The 20,530-nt window shown below is 39.5% G+C and overlaps 1 protein-coding gene across 5 annotated transcripts in view; it reads right to left on the bottom strand.

Moving 5' to 3' along the window:
* LOC131079557 (uncharacterized) overlaps window positions 1-20,530 on the bottom strand; it is a 112,307-nt gene that overhangs the window by 19,099 nt on the left and 72,678 nt on the right. Inside the window, exon 4 of one of the 5 annotated variants that reach the window (XM_058017537.2) lies at window positions 16,405-16,570. The exons of the other annotated variants lie outside the window; for them this stretch is intronic. Within the exon in view, the coding sequence (XP_057873520.2) occupies window positions 16,409-16,570 (162 nt within the window). The 3' untranslated portion in view covers window positions 16,405-16,408. Of the gene's footprint in view, window positions 1-16,404; window positions 16,571-20,530 lie in introns of those variants that run through there. 5 annotated transcript variants of the gene reach the window in all.

The raw sequence follows: 20,530 nt of genomic DNA, 5'->3' as shown, positions 1-20,530 counted from the left end.
GTGAAGGTGTCATTGACTAACTTGTAGTCACTTCTAGGCGGATGATGCAGTTGAACATAAGAATCACAAACTCTTATTTCTCCGTGTCCTCTTCCAATCACTCCTCTGTGAGGTAGCCCTGCATACTCGAAACTCCTTACCAAGGCATATATAACATATGAGCTCATGTGGAATGATTTGGTGGGTCTTAGCCTTCTCAACTGTATGTCCAGACAATTGCTAATGATTCTGGCCCAATGAAGCATTCCTTTTCCTTGGACTATCAATTGTATGAAGAAGAACATCCACTTGTCGAAGAAGAAGGCTTGAGAAGCACCTATAACTCGATTGAGCAAAGTTATCAAGTCTCTATATTCCTCCTGGAAGTCAATCCTATGTGGTGTATTGGGAATCTTGTTCAGGCGAGGCCGACTTTTGAGCAACCAATTCTTATTGATGAAGTTCAAACAAGACTCAGGATCATCTTCATAGATCGACCTTGCTCCTTCCAAGCTCTTGTAGATCATGTCTTTATGGTTCGGAAGATGAAGAGCTTCGCCTATAGCTTCCTCTGAAAGGTATGCTAAGATGTTCCTGTCCTTGGTTACGATCGTCCTTGATTGTGAATCATAGTGGCGGGCACACTCGATCATCAACTCATGACACTTGATTGTGGGAGGGAAACCTGCAACCTTGATGATGCCACTCTCAATTATCCTCCTCGCAATAGGTGATGGCTTGCCAATGTAGGGGACCTCTCGAAACTTCTTCACATTGAAGTTTCCTAAGTTGGTGTCTCCGATATTATGCCACTTGGACACGATCCTAGTCTCCAATTCGTCGCTCCTCTGATCTTCCTTGATGAGAGCCTGCCAACTAGTAGATCCTCCGGCTTTGGGGATTGTCATTTGATGCCTACACAAAAATTTAAAATTAGTCTTTGAGCATCATACCTTAAAGCATAGAATTTAAGACCTTCCAAGGGAATAATTCAAAACATTAATTTGAGAATGACAAATCCAAGAATTATAAACTTTCAAATTAATTATGAATGGAAATTAGATTTTTCAAGACTTAGACTTTAAAAAATTGCTAGGAAATCAAAATAAGTCTTGAATAAGGACTTCAAACAATTTGATTCTTCATACCTCTTCTTGAATGCTTAACTATCAACCTTGGAAAATGGAAGGAAAAAGATCAGATCTTGCTGGATAAGGATTGGATTTTGGTCTCCCTTTAGATGAATTATGTCTTGATTAACCTTCAAAAGAAGTTCGCCTTCCACTAACCTCCAACCAATTAGCAAATTCTGGAAATTTGCCTCCAATTTGGTAAGAAATTCGCCTCCAATCTGCTCCTCAAAATTGCATTTAGAACAATGAATGAATGATTTGGATTCACCACAAAGCATCTCCCTTAAATAGGGCGCTCACCCTAATCCTCATGAGGCCGACTTAGCTATTTAGCAATAAAATAAGATAAAATCCCACTTAAAAGGAGGTCGACTTGCTTGTAAAAGAAAATAAATGTATTTTAAGCGCTCTCCTTTTATTTTTTTTATATTTTAAAATTAATTTCAAGGCCTCCAAGGTGGATTTTATATTTGCTTTAAGGCTTTAAAAATTAATTAATTCAATTATAAAGGCCTCAAATTATGCGAGCTTAATTTAACCTCCCAAATGTCTTGAATTTGGCAAATTTGGTGAAAATTTAGGAATATGGAGGTTTGATTGAGGCTTAATGAAATTTCCTTTCTCCTTAAGTTTTGAAATATTCCAAGTGAAGAAGGTCTAGATTCACTTCAAGACTTGTTTGAACCCCTTATCCACGCTTGTTCTCTTGATGAAATTGAAATTTTCTCAACCTACATTTGCAAATTTCCATGTCTTTGTCTTTACAATCTTGTAATTTGCCCTAAACTTAATCAATCAAGGATGAATGATAGGTTTTTTGATGATTTCGCCCTGGACCCTTTGGAAGGGTCAGGAGCGATTTTTCAAATTAGGTCTTGAATACCTTATTCCCTTCATTCCAAAATCTCCCGGAGGGCGAGTTCATGTTTGTTTTGCCCAAATCAAAGTCTTGCATTTCAATTTTAGTCTTTCACATGAGGAAATTAGGTGAAAATGTGAATTTCGCCCTGGACCCTCTGGAAGGGTCAGGAGCGATTTTTACATTTTAGGCCAAAATTCACCTTAGTTTGATCATTCAACTCCTCCAAGGCAATCTCTAGGATTCATTTATCTCCATCACTGGGTTAGTTCATCAAAACTTTGAAGGAAATATTGTATTTTTGGGAATTTCGCTCTAGACCCTCTGGAAGGGTCAGGAGCGAAATTCTCTCCTGAGCTCAAAATTCTTATTTTTGAAGGTCAAAAACCTCTCCAATGCATTCCAAATGGGTTCTTTCACTGAAGTCTAGGCTTAGTTTTACTTGAATTTTGGAGGAAAAGGTGACTTTAGTGTTTTTCGCCCTGGACCCTCTGGAAGGGTCAGGAGCGATTTTTCTTGCTTAGGCTTACTCCATCATTTTGTCTTGAATCCTTCACTCAAAGCTAGGCAATGGTCTTCTTCATTCACTCCACCCAAGCTTGGTTTGTGTAACGTCCCCATTTTGCGAGCATCAGAGTTTGTAAGAATTAGCCTATCATTTGACCCTCGTAGGCTAACAATTATTGATAGAGGGCCTCATGTGGCAGTTACTTGGTGATTAGAGACATTACTCTTCAGCTGGATTCAGGTTTTGGCCTTTGCACAGGTTTTTTGACTCAAATTGGCACACTTACTATTTTGGGAGGGTCAGGGTTCCTATTAATAGAAAGACACCTGAGCAGAGCTTATTGGCAGTGTCGACCTTGATTGGGCCTTTGCAGCTATTTCTAGACTCAGTTCCACATACTTACTATTTATAGTAAGTCACTATTCAGGGTTTCTATTTTTAGACAGGCATCCAATCACATGGAGAACAGGGAGAGTCGACTCCTGGCTCAGACGGCTTAGCAATCAGACAAGTACATCAAGAGATATTAAAGTTTAAGTGACTTAAGTGATTTATTTAATATTTTAATATTATTATAAAGTTCTAAAGTAACTTTATAATAATAAAGTCACTTTAATATAATAAAGTGCGTTAAGTGAATAATTTAATGTGGGAATAAATCTTTTATCCCACATTGCCCAGGAAGGTGTTTGAGCTCTCTCAAGGAAAGAATAAAAGGAAAAGCAAGAGTTCATTCTCGACATCCAGTTGATGAATAGTATTTTGATTGATTTTTATTGTGGAGCCTAAGGCTTTCGCAATTTTCTTCTTTGATCATAGGAAACGAAAACTTCCTATTGATAGCAATTTTGAAGGTGTGAAATAACACCTGAATTATTGCAGTTGTGGGAAAGAATACTTCAGTTCTTTCATTTGTGCAAATTGGTGAAGTTTTCTACAAGGGTTTGAAGTTTATTGTTGAAGAACATTTATAGTTGGTTGTGAATCATCCTTCTTTGGCACATGGAGTTATATCATTCTTGTTGGGAGAGATTATCAACAAGTTATTCAAGGTTTTAAGAGCAGATTGCAAGTTTTATCATCCACTGCTACAGTGCCGTGAACAGTGCGCTACAGTGTCGTGAACAGTGTGCATGAACAGTGCCGTGAACAGTGCGCATGAACAGTGTCGTGAACAGTGCGCTACAGTAGTTCGAGTTCTATAGAAGGGGATTTAGAAAGGTTGAACAGCTATATATATTTGACAAGGGATTTGCATATGAGGATAATCAAACCAATATATCAAGGCAGCCATTGAAATACCAGGTTTTCTATCTATGGTCATTGTATTAGAAAATCATTACTTCATTGCATCATTTTCTATTATGATTATATCATGAAATATTTGGAGGTTGCATATGTTTAATGGAGATATAATTTGCATATTCCACATTCATGGTAACATTCAACATTGATCAGCCATTTAGCTTTCATGCCAATTGTTTGCTTAAATGCCTAATGGCTGTAGGTGTACTTTGGGATGCATGACAAGTGTTTGTCTTAATGTCAACTAGCTGTACTAGTTAATTTCAGTCATTAAATATGTGTGGAAAGGTCTAAAACAGCTAGTATATCATTTCTATAACAACTTTGCATTGTTAGAAGCTTTCCATAACTTCATTTGCAGCCTACAAACCCAAAGAAGACAAATAAGGAATTCACTACAGTGGCTTCAAACATTGTATGCCAAATGTTTGACAATATTCCTTGGTGTTCATATAAGCAAAACAGGGTCAGATTAGCCAAGGGATACTACAGTGGTATCAGAGCGGTTTCCTGCCAACATGTTGGGTGATGGTTGCATTCAATTGGTGGGAAAATCATCCGTGTACAAATCAGTTTTGATTTGGTTTTCAGTTGGGTAGTGAAAATGGGCTACATGACAACATCGTTCAGCGATAAACAGGCACTGAAAGAACTTGAACAATCACAATACAAGCTCAGTCGAGAGTTGTTGCGTTTAGAGCAAACGCTTTCAAAGTTTGGGTTGCCTAAAAGATTCAATTCACTTCCTGCCCGCAAAGGTCGAACACCACAAAACAAAGAAGAAGAAGTGATTAGCATGTTTAAGGAGTATAGCACTCTTCCCCAAAAAATTAAGAAGGAGCTTCCTTTCATGAGTTACATGGATTTGCACCCGAGTCTTTGCCATAAGACAGAGTTTGCAAGGAAGAAATATCACACTATAGCTCATGAATTGTTTACACATGAAATGGATAGAGAATCTACACACAAGGATGATACAACTCTTCATCAAAATGATTTGGTATCTTCAAATTCCTATGAAGTATGCAGAAATTTATATGATGAATTTGATAGACATGCTGATTTGATTCAAGAAGACACTAGCACAGCTTTGGGTAATGATTTATCTACATCATCCTTGCAAGAGGTGACTCAAGAAGTTTTTAATATAAAGGCTACTTCTGATTTTCATGACAGCGATGATGAAACTTTGCATGAGCATGAGACAGCAGTGTTTTCACATGTGCAAAATGATCCTATTGAATTGTCACATGAAAGTACTCAGAAATTGGGTACTAATGATGCATTGTATGTGGAGGATTCATGTCATGGTGAGTCTGATTTTCCAAATCAGACCTTTGAAAACAAGCTAGAAGATTCATATGTTGATACGGAATCCCAAGATCGTGCTTTGGATGGGCATGCAGTTACTTTGAGAGTGGAGGTGTGTGAAGATACTGTCATACCAGCAACTTCTACCTTATCAGTTGAGCCATCCTTTGAGGTACAAAGCAGCAGTACCTTAGATGTTGAGGTGTGCATGGACGAAAGCACACATGATGCTGCTTATCATGTAGTGAGTGATGACGAATCAGCCTCATATCATAGTGCATATTGTGAACCGGAAAACTTGTATGGGGGTCATAAGCTACAGAATCCTCATCATTTGGTTGGGCAACTAAAAGTGAATGACAATATGATTGCCACAACCATTGAGCATTTTAATGTTGCTCGTCAGATGTTGGCTACCTATGGTTGGAGTACTCCTTTGACAGATAAGCATGGTGATAGTGGTTTTTCCCTTGCAGAGATACATGCACTTCGAGAAGCAATTGGAATGATGAAACAAAATTACCTAAAACTACTTGCGGATAGGGATTTTCTTCTTGAGTGGGATTGCATTTGTTATGATGCATTGAAGGGAAAGGAGGAGCAGGTGGATGAGCTCACTCATGAGCTTGAGGTGACTATGGACTCATTGCAGAGTGCCGAGTTGGCTCTTCAAGAGTCACAATTACAGATTGAGAAGCTTACCGAGGAGTTGAGTTTGGCACAGTCTCCACCAACTGCAGATATAGTACAGTTATATACAGAGGCAGTTGATGAGGATTTTATATCCACTGGTTGTAGTGAGGATGTGGTTACATCTATCACAGATATAGGTACGAAAGTTTCAGCTGGGATGAGTACCTTGGTTGAGAGTAGTAGAGAACCACTAGTTGCATCAAGTTCTCCTGAGGTCAGTACTGTGACAATTGATGCAGGACAGTTTACTGGTAGCTCTTGTGTCACTATGGTGGATTCTCTTGAGAGTTGTGTGGTAGTACACAACGCTACTCCGTCCTCACAGGGCATTTGCAGAGTGTCATCTAGTTGGGAGTATGGCTCTGTTGACGTGTATTTTGTACACTGCCTAACACAGAATAAAATACCCAAAGGTACCTTATCCTCTCTTGAATAAAGCCTCTGATTGCTGAAGATATCGCGAAAAAGGATCAATCAGGATGACTCCAAGGTTCTTGTATGTAGGGTCTCTACGTGTGGATAAGCTCCAATGGTATGATGTGATTTGTTGGAATCACAAGGGGACTTACATTTGGTGATTGAATTTCCGATCTACTTTGCTAGAACACAAGCTCTCACTAACTTAGATTAAAAAAAAGGAAAAAGAAAGGGGGGTGAAGAGAGGATCTAATCCTAATACTAAGAATGTAGGAGCAATGATTTGATTTTTGATGAAACTCTAACTAGGTCTTGTTTTGACATCAATGGAACATCTACACAAGGCTAGTGCGATCTTCTAAGGGAAGCTTTATGATGTTCAAATCATCACCACAGGCATAGACACCATCAAGTTGATGCATATCAATGAAGAAGCGACAAATTGAAATTGAGCTTAGGTTGAATGATTCCAGTTGACTACGCAAGGCAAGTCTGCAATCAACAAACTGCTAGTAGTATGGATGTACGAATTCCACCATTAATCAATCGCATTTCCTCCATTCATCTAATCATCTACCATCTAGGATTGAAGACTCAACAAGAAACCATGCAAATTGCAAGAAACGACACACTTCACCATTACTTCAATGAAAATGGAGTTTGTTTACAATCAATGGCAACAATTTCTTGCCTTGTCCTCCTATTCTACTCTAATTGCTTCCAACTATTCTCTAACTATTCTAACTATTTACATACTATCTCTAACAATTGCTAATTAGCCTTTACAAATGAAATGCCTGGGCTTATATAGTGCCCACAATACAATTTGATGGCTTAGATCAATTCAAGATCAATGGCCAAGATTTTACAATGAAAACCCTAATTAGGGTTTGTTACAACCATTACATAACATTTAATGCTTGACCAATGATAAAATCGTATTGCTTGGACACATGTCCCCTCTAGAAAAATCAACCAATGGATAGCCGGGGTAGGTACATCGGAGTTTGTGCCACCTTCCATGAGTTAAGTACATTGAATCTGGACATGCTGAGGTGGACCTCACTGATTGGAGAAATGATGACTAGGACGCCACCTCATTTGACACTTGTTTGATACTCAATTTGGTAGCGTTGAGAAGTTATCTTTGATTAACTCTTCTAAAATTATTTGCTTCTTCAACGAGCCCTTGTTCTAACTCCTTGTGTCCTCGATTTGCAAGATGATTGATGTACCTCGCCTTAGAATGCTGGATTGGAAAAGGTCGCCCTTATCTTGGCTTGATCGTCCCAGCGAAGACCGTCCTTGATCCAGCTTGATTTTCCTTGATGAGATCTCCATTTGATGCCTACACAACATTTCAAAATTAGTAACATGATTTTGCAATGAATAGCATAGATTAAATTAATTTTAGGAAACTTCATGATAAGTCCTTGAATTATCATTTCCTAAAAAACGATTGGGCTACTAGAATTCAAATTATCAAAATTCAAAATTTAAGGCTATGACGATCAACGTTCGAAATTAAAACAAGAGATCTTGCCATACCTTACTTGAGAGCTTAACTCTAAAATGCCAAAATAAAGGAATTCGCCTCGGCAAAAATCAAAATTTGATGGCTTCAACGTGATCTTGAAGGATAATGAACGTCCTCTTTGTCAATTCGCCACCCTTGGGGATATCTTTGATGTGCTCTTCAATGTCCTTGGCAAGTTCGCCTAACTTGAAACTTCAAGTTCGTACTCCCTTGCTTGGAATGAAATTCGCTCCTCTAACACACAATTCGCGCTACTCCTTTGTCTTCAAATCGCATATGAAAGAGGATGCTTGAATAATGATTTAAAAATGAAATAAACACCTCCTTTATAGGCACTTACACCACCCACTATCATATAGGCCGACTTTTGTAAAAATAAAGCAATTAAAATGATTTTTGAATAAATAACAAGGGCCGACCTTCATAAAATAAACTCAAGCGCTTCATTTGATTTTTTTATTAAATTAATAATTAATTATTAAATGCCTTTATTTTTAATTAATAAACTTCGATTTTTTACAAGGCAAAATAATTAATTAATACCAAGCGCAATATTTAAATGCCATTTAATTGAATTTTCAAAAATTATCGATTTTAGCATTTAAAATAAATTTAAAAATATTTGTTTGAGCGCCAAATTTTGAAGATGAAAGATACGTACCTCATCGCCCTGGTCCCTGACTGAGGGACAGGAGCGATCCATCAACTTTGTCTTGATCCTTGCATTTTTTACGTCCAAAATCTTCATCTCCACGTTGAATTTGCCATTTTCGCTAGGATTTTCGAACTTGAGTGTCCTGCTTGTGTGAATGAGTGCTCTTTGATGTGATATCGCCCTGGTCCCTTGGAGAGGGACAGGAGCGATCTCCATTGTTTCTCCTTGATCTTGCACCTTCGAACCACAATTTCCATCATAAGGCGAACAATAACCTTGTTTCATCCTTCCATGCTTGTTTCACTTAACTTCCACAAGGCGTTTTGATGTTTGGGGGATCATCGCCCTGGTCCCTTGGAGAGGGACAGGAGCGATCCATGTGTTTTCTCCATTTCAAGCTTAAATTGGTAACATTTTAACGTCCATCTCCTTTGTATCGCCTTCCAAATGATGTTTAAAACCTTGTGCAACTTTGCCTTGATGTGGTCTTCAAAGGATAACGAGTGTTCTAACCAATATCGCTCTGGTCCCTTCCTGAGGGACAGGAGCGATCCTTATGTCCTGGCTCAAATTGGCAAACTTTTGATCTTTGTTCTTCGTTCATTACCTTCCAAATGGTGTTCTTGATCATGCCTATCTTTGCCTTGTCTTGGTTTTGACGGAACATAAGTGTTTTAATAAAAATCGCTTTGGTCCTTGTCCAAAGGACAGGAGCGATATAGGCTCCTTGGCTCAATTGATAACATTTTGACGTCAAAAACCTTTGTATATCATCTTCAAAAGACATCTTAGACCTTGTATGACCCCGCAAAACTTTGACTTAACGTGATTTTTGAGAGATTTGGCCAATATAATAGATATCGCTCTGGTCCCTTCCTGAGGGACAGGAGAGAACTTCAAGGTTTTGAGTTTGTCCTTGTTTCGACCAATTTGCCATCACTTTCATTGCGTAGAATGAAGTCCCTTTGAACACCTTGGACACTTGAAACTTTTGAAATCTATGGCTTTATGGAAATATCGCTCTGGTCCCTTCCCAAGGGACAGGAGCGAATTAGGTGTCTTGATGCAAATCCTTCACTTTGGTGATCTTCGTAACTTTGTGCTTGATTGAGACACCTTAAAACATCTTTGCCACCTTGTACTTCGCCTTGAAGTGTCTTGAATTTGGAGGAAAAGGCAACATAACTAAGATATCGCCCTGGTCCCTTGGAGAGGGACAGGAGCGAATTTGTACTTGTAGTCTCCATCACAGTTCGCCAGCTTCCAAATTTATCTTCAACGGTCTCGTAATGTCCCCTTTCATTCATCCATGCCTTGGAATTCATTGTAACTTGGCAAAAAAATTGTCTAAGACAAAAATCGCTCTGGTCCTTCAGTGAGGGACAGGAGCGAATTTGACCTTCTAGGCAAAAACTTCATCATTTCATCATTTTTGATCAAGTCTGGATGCTCTATCATGCTCATTTCGTCCTTCACCATGCCTTTGATGTCTCGATTCGTCCAAACAAGGTCAGGAATGGCTCAACTAAGCATTTTCGCTCTGGACCCTTGGCGAGGGACAGGAGCGATTTGCCTTGGTCCTCCTGGGAGGGACAGGAGCGGAATTCGCTCTGGATCCTCAGTGAAGGACGAGAGCGAAATTTGACTTTTCGAACTCTCTATCAGGACAATTTTTCTTATACTTTAAGTTATATTCCATATATACTTTCAGGATGTTTGAGAGTGGTTTCAGACCTCCAGGAGTTATATTGCAAAATCTAGTTTTTGGAGGTTTTTTCAGTTTTCAGACTTAGTCAAATTTCAGGATCAGGACATTCCAGACTTAGCCAAATTTCAGGATCAGGACCTCACTCAAGCAGGACTTGCTATCCTATTGATCTCCCCGACAGCACTCAAAAATGCAAAGGCTAACTAACAAAACCCTAAAAAACCAAGAAAACAAACCCTAAAAAGCAAAAAAAACAGGGGTCCCCATTTGCAATGGGGCGATGTGTGAAAACGTCACAACAGGCTCCCATGTTGATTTGTTCCCATCTCCTGGAAGCAAATCTGTCACTTCATCCCATGCAGCTGATTTTGGATGCCAGCTTCTTGTTTTTCAGAATCAAAGGGATCAGTTGCTCGATTCAAGTGTTGTTAGTGATGAGCCCTTGACAGAGGTTGGAGCATTTTACCGCGACTACACAGTGAGGAGTGCTCATCATTTTTCTTTTGATCCACACACAGAGGACTTGATGATGCATCCGTGTGGATTGGCTCCGAGATGCCATCCTTTGTGGGATGGGTATTCATCATCTTCAGAAAATGGGATTAGCAGTTGAGAGCGCCCGACTCAGCAGTTTATGGGGGATTACTTGCAGGGACAGCTGTCAGTTATACATCATGCTGATATGTATCCAACAGGGTTTGCTACTTCTATGTCACAAAGTTTTCTTATGGGTACATGGTTACAGGATGACTATGGTGTCAATGGGCATGATGGTTTGGTTAGTTATCACATCCATGGCAGTTTACCGAGAGCTGTAGAGAGATATTGTGTTATAGACGCTTCTAGATATTTTTATCTCTATATGGCGAATGGATGTGGGGTTCAGTTGTTTTTGGATCCAGAAGGCGACAGGTTTGGCACAGTGTATTGGATGGGTCCCATTGGTTTGCTTCACCACTTCTGGCATGGTGAAGTTGAGATCAGAGTAGCGCAGAGGAAGTCAAAGGGTATTAGGCTTGGCAGACTTCCATTCCGGGTTTGGGATCCAGGGATATTGTGCGCAACTATGTTTATGTTGGTGCTACAGGAGTCGGTTAAGGATGTGTGGGACATTTCACAATTCTCCTTTTGGGCCTCCCGAGGATTGGAGTTTCTTTGCAGTGGAGATTGCTTGGGGACAAGCAATTTCAGGGAGGGCGGACTGTAATGTCCCCATTTTGCGAGCATCAGAGTTTGTAAGAATTAGCCTATCATTTGACCCTCGTAGGCTAACAATTATTGATAGAGGGCCTCGTGTGGCAGTTACTTGGTGATTAGAGACATTACTCTTCAGCTGGATTCAGGTTTTGGCCTTTGCATAGGTTTTTTGACTCAGATTGGCACACTTACTATTTTGGGAGGGTCAGGGTTCCTATTAATAGAAAGACACCTGAGCAGAGCTTATTGGCAGTGTCGACCTTGATTGGGCCTTTGCAGCTATTTCTAGACTCAGTTCCACATACTTACTATTTATAGTAAGTCACTATTCAGGGTTTCTATTTTTAGACAGGCATCCAATCACATGGAGAACAGGGAGAGTCGACTCCTGGCTCAGACGGCTTAGCAATCAGACAAGTACATCAAGAGATATTAAAGTTTAAGTGACTTAAGTGATTTATTTAATATTTTAATATTATTATAAAGTTCTAAAGTAACTTTATAATAATAAAGTCACTTAAATATAATAAAGTGCGTTAAGTGAATAATTTAATGTGGGAATAAATCTTTTATCCCACATTGGCCAGGAAGGTGTTTGAGCTCTCTTAAGGAAAGAATAAAAGTTAAGGCAAGAGTTCATTCTCGACATCCAGTTGATGAATAGTATTTTGATTGATTTTTATTGTGGAGCCTAGGGCTTTCGCAATTTTCTTCTTTGATCATAGGAAACGAAAACTTCCTATTGATAGCAATTTTGAAGGTGTGAAATAACACCTGAATTATTGCAGTTGTGGGAAAGAATACTTCAGTTCTTTCATTTGTGCAAATTGGTGAAGTTTTCTACAAGGGTTTGAAGTTTATTGTTGAAGAACATTTATAGTTGGTTGTGAATCATCCTTCTTTGGCACATGGAGTTATATCATTCTTGTTGGGAGAGATTATCAACAAGTTATTCAAGGTTTTAAGAGCAGATTGCAAGTTTTTTCATCCACTGCTACAGTGCCGTGAACAGTGCGCATGAACAGTGCCGTGAACAGTGCGCTACAGTGCCGTGAACAGTGTGCATGAACAGTGCCGTGAACAGTGCGCATGAACAGTGTCATGAACAGTGCGCTACAGTAGTTTGAGTTCTATAGAAGGGGATTTAGAAAGGTTGAACAGCTATATATATTTGACAAGGGATTTGCATACGAGGAGAATCAAACCAATATATCAAGGCAGCCATTGAAATACCAGGTTTTCTATCTATGGTCATTGTATTAGAAAATCATTACTTCATTGCATCATTTTCTATTATGATTATATCATGAAATATTTGGAGGTTGCATATGTTTAATGGAGATATAATTTACATATTCCACATTCATGGTAACATTCAACATTGATCAGGCATTTAGCTTTCATGCCAATTGTTTGCTTAAATGCCTAATGGCTGTAGGTGTACTTTGGGATGCATGACAAGTGTTTGTCTTAATGTCAACTAGCTGTACTAGTTAATTTCAGTCATTACATATGTGTGGAAAGGTCTAAAACAGCTAGTATATCATTTCTATAACAACTTTGCATTGTTAGAAGCTTTCCATAACTTCATTTGCAGCCTACAAACCCAAAGAAGACCAATAAAGAATTCACTACAGGGGCTTCAAACATTGTATGCCAAATGTTTGACAATATTCCTTGGTGTTCATATAAGCAAAACAGGGTCAGATTAGCCAAGGGATATTACAGTTTGTTCTTGCAAGGCAAAATAGGGGATTTTGAGATTTTCGCCCTGGACCCTCTAGAAGGGTCAGGAGCAATTTTTAGGTTTTAGGGCAATTCCTTCATCCTTTCAACTTCAAATCATTTCCAAGGCATAGAACATCATGCCTTACTCCTCTTTGAGTCCTGAAAACCAAAATCTTATCTTGAACTGCAAGGAAAATAGGAGGATTTGGAAATTTCGTCCTGGACCCTCTGGAAGGGTCAGGAGCGAATTTCCCTCTTAGCTTCAAAATTTGCATTCTTAGCAGTCCAATTCCACTTCAAGGCAATTCAAATGCCTTCTCACGCCCATGTCTAAGCTTAGCTTTGCCCAAACTTTGGAAGAAAGGATAGTTTTGAGGATTTTTGCTCTGGACCCTCTGGAAGGGTCAGGAGCGAAAATCATGTTCTAGGCTTAATTGCTTCCTCTTGACAATCTTAATCATCTTCAAAAGGCAAAACACACTTCCTCACACCCATTCAAGCCATAAAAGCTAAAAAGTTGCCTTGACCTTGCAAGAAAATAGGTGTTTTTAGGAATTTCGCTCTAGACCCTTTGGAAGGGTCAGGAGCAAAATTCACCATTTGGCTCAATTCCTTCACTTTTTGATGATCTCTTGCAACCTTAATTCACTCCCAGGGGTAATTCTTTCTATGTTTGACCTTATCCCATACTTGGCTTAGCAAAATTTGATAGCAACGGGTGATTTTGAGAAAATTCGCTCTGGACCCTCTGGAAGGGTCAGGAGCGAAAATTACAATCTTAACCAAAAATCTTCATTTTTTCACCTTGAAACTTCTTTGCTAAGTGGGATTTCATGTTTCATCATGCTAGGATTACGGTGTCATACCCAAGAAAGGCTAAAAAATGTGTTTATAAGGAATTTCGCTCTGGACCCTTTGGAAGGGTCAGGAGCGAAATTGTCTTTCCTGGCCAGAATCCTTCATTTTCATCACTTCTAAACATCTTCAAGGGTTTCAACATGCTCATTCTTCCTTTCATCATGCCTTTGACACATCAATTTGACCAAACAAGACAAGAAATACCTCCTATAGAGATTTTCGCTCTGGACCCTTTGGAAGGGTTAGGAGCGATTTTTAGGTTTTAGGCCTATTCCATCATCAGTTCAAGTTGAATTCACCTCTCAAAGGAAGAAAACACTACTCTCTCATCCAAGCCATAAAAACCAAAGAGTGACTTGATTTTGCAAGAAAAATAGGTGATTGAGGAATTTTCGCCCTAGACCCTCTGGAAGGGTCAGGAGCGAAAATTCTCCTTTTGGGCAAAATCCTTCATTTTTCCAAGCTAAAACATCTTCAGGAGGTAAAAGCAAGTTATTCTTGTTTCATTCATGCCAAAATCCTGACCTTTTTCATTGCAAAATGAGAGCATTTGGGAATTTCGCTCTGGACCCTTTGGAAGGGTCAGGAGCGAAATTCTCTTTTCTGTCCAAAATCCTTCATTTACTCATGCTTTCCAAATCTTCAAATGTGACAGGAACGTTCAATCCTCCCTCCAAGATACCCTGCACATCAAAACTTAGCCAAAGTTAGTGAAAAATAAGCTCTAATAAGATTTTCGCTCTAGACCCTCTGGAAGGGTCAGGAGTGAAATCTCCATTCCAGGCTAAATTGCTCAGTTTTCATGTTTCAAACCACCTCATAAGGCAAAGTTAAGTCATTTTTCAAGCTAAGAACAAGGTTGCAAGTCTATCCAAGGCAAGAAATAGTGTTTAGGATGAAATTCGCTCTGGACCCTCTGGAAGGGTCAGGAGAGAAAATCCTCTTTCAGGCATCATCTTGCTCTTCAAAAATCAATCAAATCCCTCTCCAGGCAAGAACATATCAATTCACCTCCAAACATGCCCCAGGAAGTATCACTTAGTCAAAAATGAAGAGAAAAAGAGGTTTACAATGATTTTCGCCCTGGACCCTCTGGAAGGGTCAGGGGCGAAATTTCCCTTTCAAACTAGATGTTACCTTGATTCGCTTCATCATCCATCAAACTTGATCAAACCAACTCCTTTTCTCCACTGGCTCTGCTCAACTGACTTAGACAGGGAAACAAACAGGACCCTGACAAGAAAAACCCTCTTTCAATTTAGACCTAACCTGACATGAGACCTGTTCACCCTGCCCCCTGATCTAACCAACTTGACTCTCCTGAAAGGCATGCTTCATTCTGGCAATCTTGAAGTTTCAGGCAAACGGCTAACAATTCCCCAAAATTAGGCTAGACTCAGCTTGAAAGAAACCCTAAAACGAGCTTCCAAGGTTTAGCCCTAATCTAGCCAGCCCAGGCAGACCACTTACTCACTCAAAACCCTAAAAAGCAAAGAGAAAAACAAGCAAAGAGAAAGCAAAACCTAAAGCAAAAAGAGGGGGTCCCCATTCTAATGGGGCGGTGTGTGAAATGGTCACAATAGTAGGATGCAATAAGAATTGTCAGTTGGACTCAGTAGTTTGGTCTAGAGGTGTACTAGACCCTGCTGAACATATGGTAGAAACCACAAAGTGTTTGGATGAAGTACAATTACTGCACAAGTGTTTGTTCTATGCAGAGTGCTCTGTGTCATTGCTGGAATAGATGTGGCACTTACTGGAGAGAGTGGGATAGTCTATGTTCCTGCAAGCATCTAGGAGGTGCTACGGTGTACTACTGACTAAAAGTAGCCCCACAATTACCGCGAGCCATGAGAATGGCCTAGATGTTACCACAAGTACCACTATTGGTGAATCCTCTTAAAATTAAATCGATTGATCTGTAAATACTTGTTCTTTATAAATTTTCACAGGTTGTTGTTCCACATAACTTGGGTTGAAGTTCCTGCACAAGAAAATCTGGTGCTACTAATTGCTTTTTCAAAAATCTGATTTCTAATGCAGAAAGTAAATTTCTCACTCTTTGCAAGTAGAAGGCCACAATGGCAGATACCCATACCTAGTTATGATTACATGCACAACCAATAATATCAAATAGGGTTCACTAGCTCATCCCCACCAATTCACCAAGAACGTCTAATCATATCAGCCTGTAATGTGGGGAAAAGTGAATGATGGAGAGATCAAGAGGAAAGCTTTTCTTCCCTCCAAGGAGAGATGAAAGTTTCATTGCGGATTTCCCTTCAATCACCTCACGCACATTACATTTAAAAGACGGGGGGGGGATTTACTAGATCCAATCTCTAGGGAGAGAGATTGAATACTAAATGAATTGATAATGAGGTAGAAATGACAAGCTAACCCCTCTTTTAGAATGGAAAATAATTGAATTATGTGTTTTAAGACCAAGTGTAAAAGTAGCAAAGAACTGATTATAACTTGAAATAGAAGCGTGGGATGAAGTTTTGCACCTGGATCTAGCTATAATATGTCGAGACGAAGCTGCCCTGCGAATTTGAGGAAAAATTGTCGGGACCATGTTGAAAGTGCACATGGTCCTCCGAAAAATCCGCGAAACGAAAAGGGTTTTTCCGCCTCTTTAAATGGAGTCCAAATCTGCAAATACAACTGTGCACCTGCAACCTACACACAGAAACGAGAGGAAAAGGAGTTGGGATTGGGGGTTTGCCTTCAGGTTAAACCCCAGTTTTGGAATTAACCAAATGATGAAAGAAAGTACTTGCAAGTAAATGTAAATGAAAGATTGAAATGTAATTCACCTCAAAGGAGGTTGTTATTGAAATGTAGGTAGACTTGCTTGTATGGAATTGAATGTTGAAAGGGATCTCCTCTTCAATGGTTGAATCCTTGACTTGAATGCAACACCTAGCCTTGAAGGGAGACTTGAGAATGCTCAATGCTTGAAAGGAATAATTGAATGCTTGAATGCTCTTGAATGCTTGAATGCACGATCTCATGTATTCGAACTTATGCCAATTTTCACCTTATCCAACTTACGCAAATGGGAGGGCAAATGCAACATATATATTCGTCAATTAGGGTTAACAGATTGATTTTTCGTCATAGGCCAACATAGGGGAAGTTTTCCCGCTTTAAGTGCAAAGTTCAATGCATAGCTTGAAAGAAGGGGCCCCAAGATAGGGCAAGAACAAGGGCGCCACGCCACACCCCTATCATGCCCTTAACTCAAGACAGGAAGCAGGTTTAGGCAGTGCGGAGTGTGGGAAAAGTGCAATTTCGGGGATTGAGCAAGTCTCGGGTCTCCGATTAGGCTTGGGCATTCAATTCGCCGATGTGAAGACCCTAATGTGGTCAAAAATTGCAAGGGTCGCAATTTTATGACACTACACGGCCATATGAAAAATATTATCTCAAGAGTCAGCCAATCCTATAAGCCAATTGCCTCCATTGTTTACAACTTAAAAAGGTAGAGATAAATTGTGTTCATATATTTACTATGTTGTTCCTTGTCAAGTTTGGTTTTATGTTGAGAAGAACTAGATCAATCAGTACAAGAAATATTGTTTCCCAGTCATCAGTATTGTTGATATAAATAAGCATGATGATAATCTTTGAAGGTGTGCATACAAATTAATGATGTAATAAATATTTTAACAATGTCCTTTCCACATGAATAACAGCAATTCTAATCATTGTATGTCACAAAAGTTGACTTGTTTCAACAACCTGTTGATGTGTTTTTTACGCACATGCGAACACAGAATAAAATACCAAAAAGTATCTTATCCTCTCTTGAACAAAATCTTTTGGATGCTGAAGATTCGATTAAGGATCACCCAAAAAAGACTCCAAGGTTCTGTATGTAGGGTCCTATTGTGACCATTTCACACATCGCCCCATTGCAAATGGGGACCCCTGCTTTTTGCTTTCTAGGGTTTGTTTTCTAGGTCTTTTAGGGTTTTGTCTGTTAGCCTTTAACTTTCGAGTGTCGCCAAAGGGATCACCTGGATAGCAGGTTCTACTTGAGTGAGGTCAAGTTGATGAGTGATGAAGTCTGGAATGTCCTGATCCTGAAATTTGGCTAAGCCTAGAATATCCTGATCCTGAAATTTGGCTAAGTCTAGAATGTCCTGATCTTGAAATTTGACTAAGTCTGGAAAACTGAAAATCCTCCAAAAACTAGATTTTGCAATATAGCTCCTGGAGGTCTGAAACCACTCTCAAACATCCTGAAAGTATTTTATGGAATATAACTTAAAGTACACTTATACTTAAATGTTATATTCCATAAAATGATCCTAATGGAGAGTTCAAAAACTCAAATTTCGCTCCTGACCCTTCCAAAGGGTCCAAAGCGAATTTCGCTCCTAACCCTTCCAAAGGGTCCAGAGCGAAATTCTCCATATGACATTCTAGTTTGACCCAAACTTAGAACCAACTCGTTCCCAGGCATCTTTGAGGGCAAAACACTTGTTTGGATGGAGAAATGTGAAAATGAAGTCAAGATTTTGGCCAAGATTAGGAATTTCGCTCCTGACCCTTCCAGAGGGTCCAGAGCGAAAATCCTTATACACCTCAATTTATCACTTATCAAGACCAAGTTCCTAGTTTCCAAGGCACGTGTGGAGGTGTTTTTGAATGTTCTTGCCTTGAGAGGGAGTTGGATGATTTCAAAGATCAAGATTTTGCTTAAAAAGTGATTTTCGCTCCTGACCCTTCCAAAGGGTCCAGAGCGAAAATCAACCTAGGACTCATTTCTTGCCTTATTTGACCAAATTTTGATTTGCAAGGCATTTTGAAGGGAAAATTGGAAATGTTTGAAAACCTTGAAAAAATGATGGATTCTAGCCTGGAAGAAGAATTTCGCTCCTGACCCTTCCAAAGGGTCCAAAGCGAAATTCATCATAAACTTCATTTGCCGCCTTGTTTGAGCTTGCAATCAGGTTCCTGGCCTTGGCCTTGAAATGATCTAACCTTGTCTTGTGAAATGGTTTGAAACTTAAAGACTGAGTAGTTTAGCCTAGAATGAAGATTTCGCTCCTGACCCTTCCAAAGGGTCCAGAGCGAAAATCTTATTTGAGCTTATTTGTCACTAATTTTGGCTAAATTTTTATGTGCAGGGTCTCTTGGAGTGAAGATTGGACATCATTTGATAAATTCGCTCCTGACCCTTCCAGAGGGTCCTGAGCGAAATTTTGAATAGCTCTCATCTTGCAATGAAAAGGGTCAAGTTTTGGGCATGAATGAAACAAGGACAACTCCTTTTTGCCTCCTGAGAAAGTTTCAACTTAAAAGGATGAAGGATTTTGCTTAAAACCTAATTTTCGCTCTTGACCCTTCCAAAGGGTCCAAGGCGAAAATCTTTATGAGAGACATTTCTTGCTCAGTTTGGTCAAATTGGAAAATTAAAGGCATGATGAAAGGTGGAAAGAGCATGTTGAAACCTTTAGGTATGTTTGGAGATGAAGAAAACGAAGGATTCTACCCAAGAAAGGCAATTTCGCTCCTGACCCTTCCAGAGGGTCCAGAGAGAAATTCCTCATAATCACATTTTTGGCCTTCCGTGGACATGAGACTTTATTCCTAGCACAGTGGAAGGTGAAATCATACTTGGCAAAGAAGATTGGGTTTGAAAGAATGATGATTTTGGTCTAAAAAGGGAAAATCGCTCCTGACCCTTCTAGAGGGCCCAGGGCGAAATTGAGCAAAATCTATCTTTTTCCTTAGTTTCATGCCAAATCTAGTGTGGATCATGATTAAAGAAGGCCTTAGGAATGACTCCAAATTGCCAATGATTATCAAGATTGAAGGAATTGAGCCCAAATGAGAAAAATCGCTCCTGACCCTTCCAGAGGGTCCAGGGCAAAAATTCTTCAAACACCTATTTGCCCTTGCGAAATCAAGTGAGACTTGGGTTGAACGTGAAAGGAGAAGTGTTTTTAGCCTTGAAGGTGAATTGAAGTTGAAAGAATGGAGGAACATGCTCAAAACTTGAAAATCGCTCCTGACCCTTCCAAAGGGTCTAGAGCGAAAAACACTAAAACCATCCTTTTCTCCAAATTTTGGGCAAGGCCAAGCTTAGACATGGGTGTAAAATGACATTTGAATTGCCTTGAAGTTGGGTTGATTGCTAAGGATGCAAGTTTTGATGCCAAGAAGAAAATTCGCTCCTGACCCTTCCAGAGGGTCCAAGGCGAAATTTCCAAATCCTCCTATTTTCCTTGCATTTCAAGATGAGATTTTGGTTTTCATGACTTGAAGGGGAGTAAGGCAAGATGTTTTATGCCATGGAAGTGATTTGAAGATGAAAGGATTGGAAAATAGGCCTAAAACCTAAAAATCGCTCCTGACCCTTCCAGAGGGTCCAGGGCGAAAATCTCAAAATCCCCTATTTTCCCTTACAAAAACAAATCAAACTTGGATTGGGTGAATGAAGAGGACTATTTCCTAGCTTTGTAAAGTGGATTGAAGTTGAGATGATGGAAGAGTAAGCCCAAGCAAGGAAAATCACTCCTGACCCTTCCAAAGGGTCCAGGGCGAAAAACATCAGTCACCTTTTTCCTCCAGATTTGAATAAAACTAACCCTGGACTACAATGAAAGAACCTATTTGGAATGCCTT

This window comes from Cryptomeria japonica, chromosome 5, assembly GCF_030272615.1.
Source record: "Cryptomeria japonica chromosome 5, Sugi_1.0, whole genome shotgun sequence".
NCBI lineage: Eukaryota > Viridiplantae > Streptophyta > Pinopsida > Cupressales > Cupressaceae > Cryptomeria > Cryptomeria japonica.
This window is presented reverse-complemented; position numbering and strand designations above follow the sequence as displayed.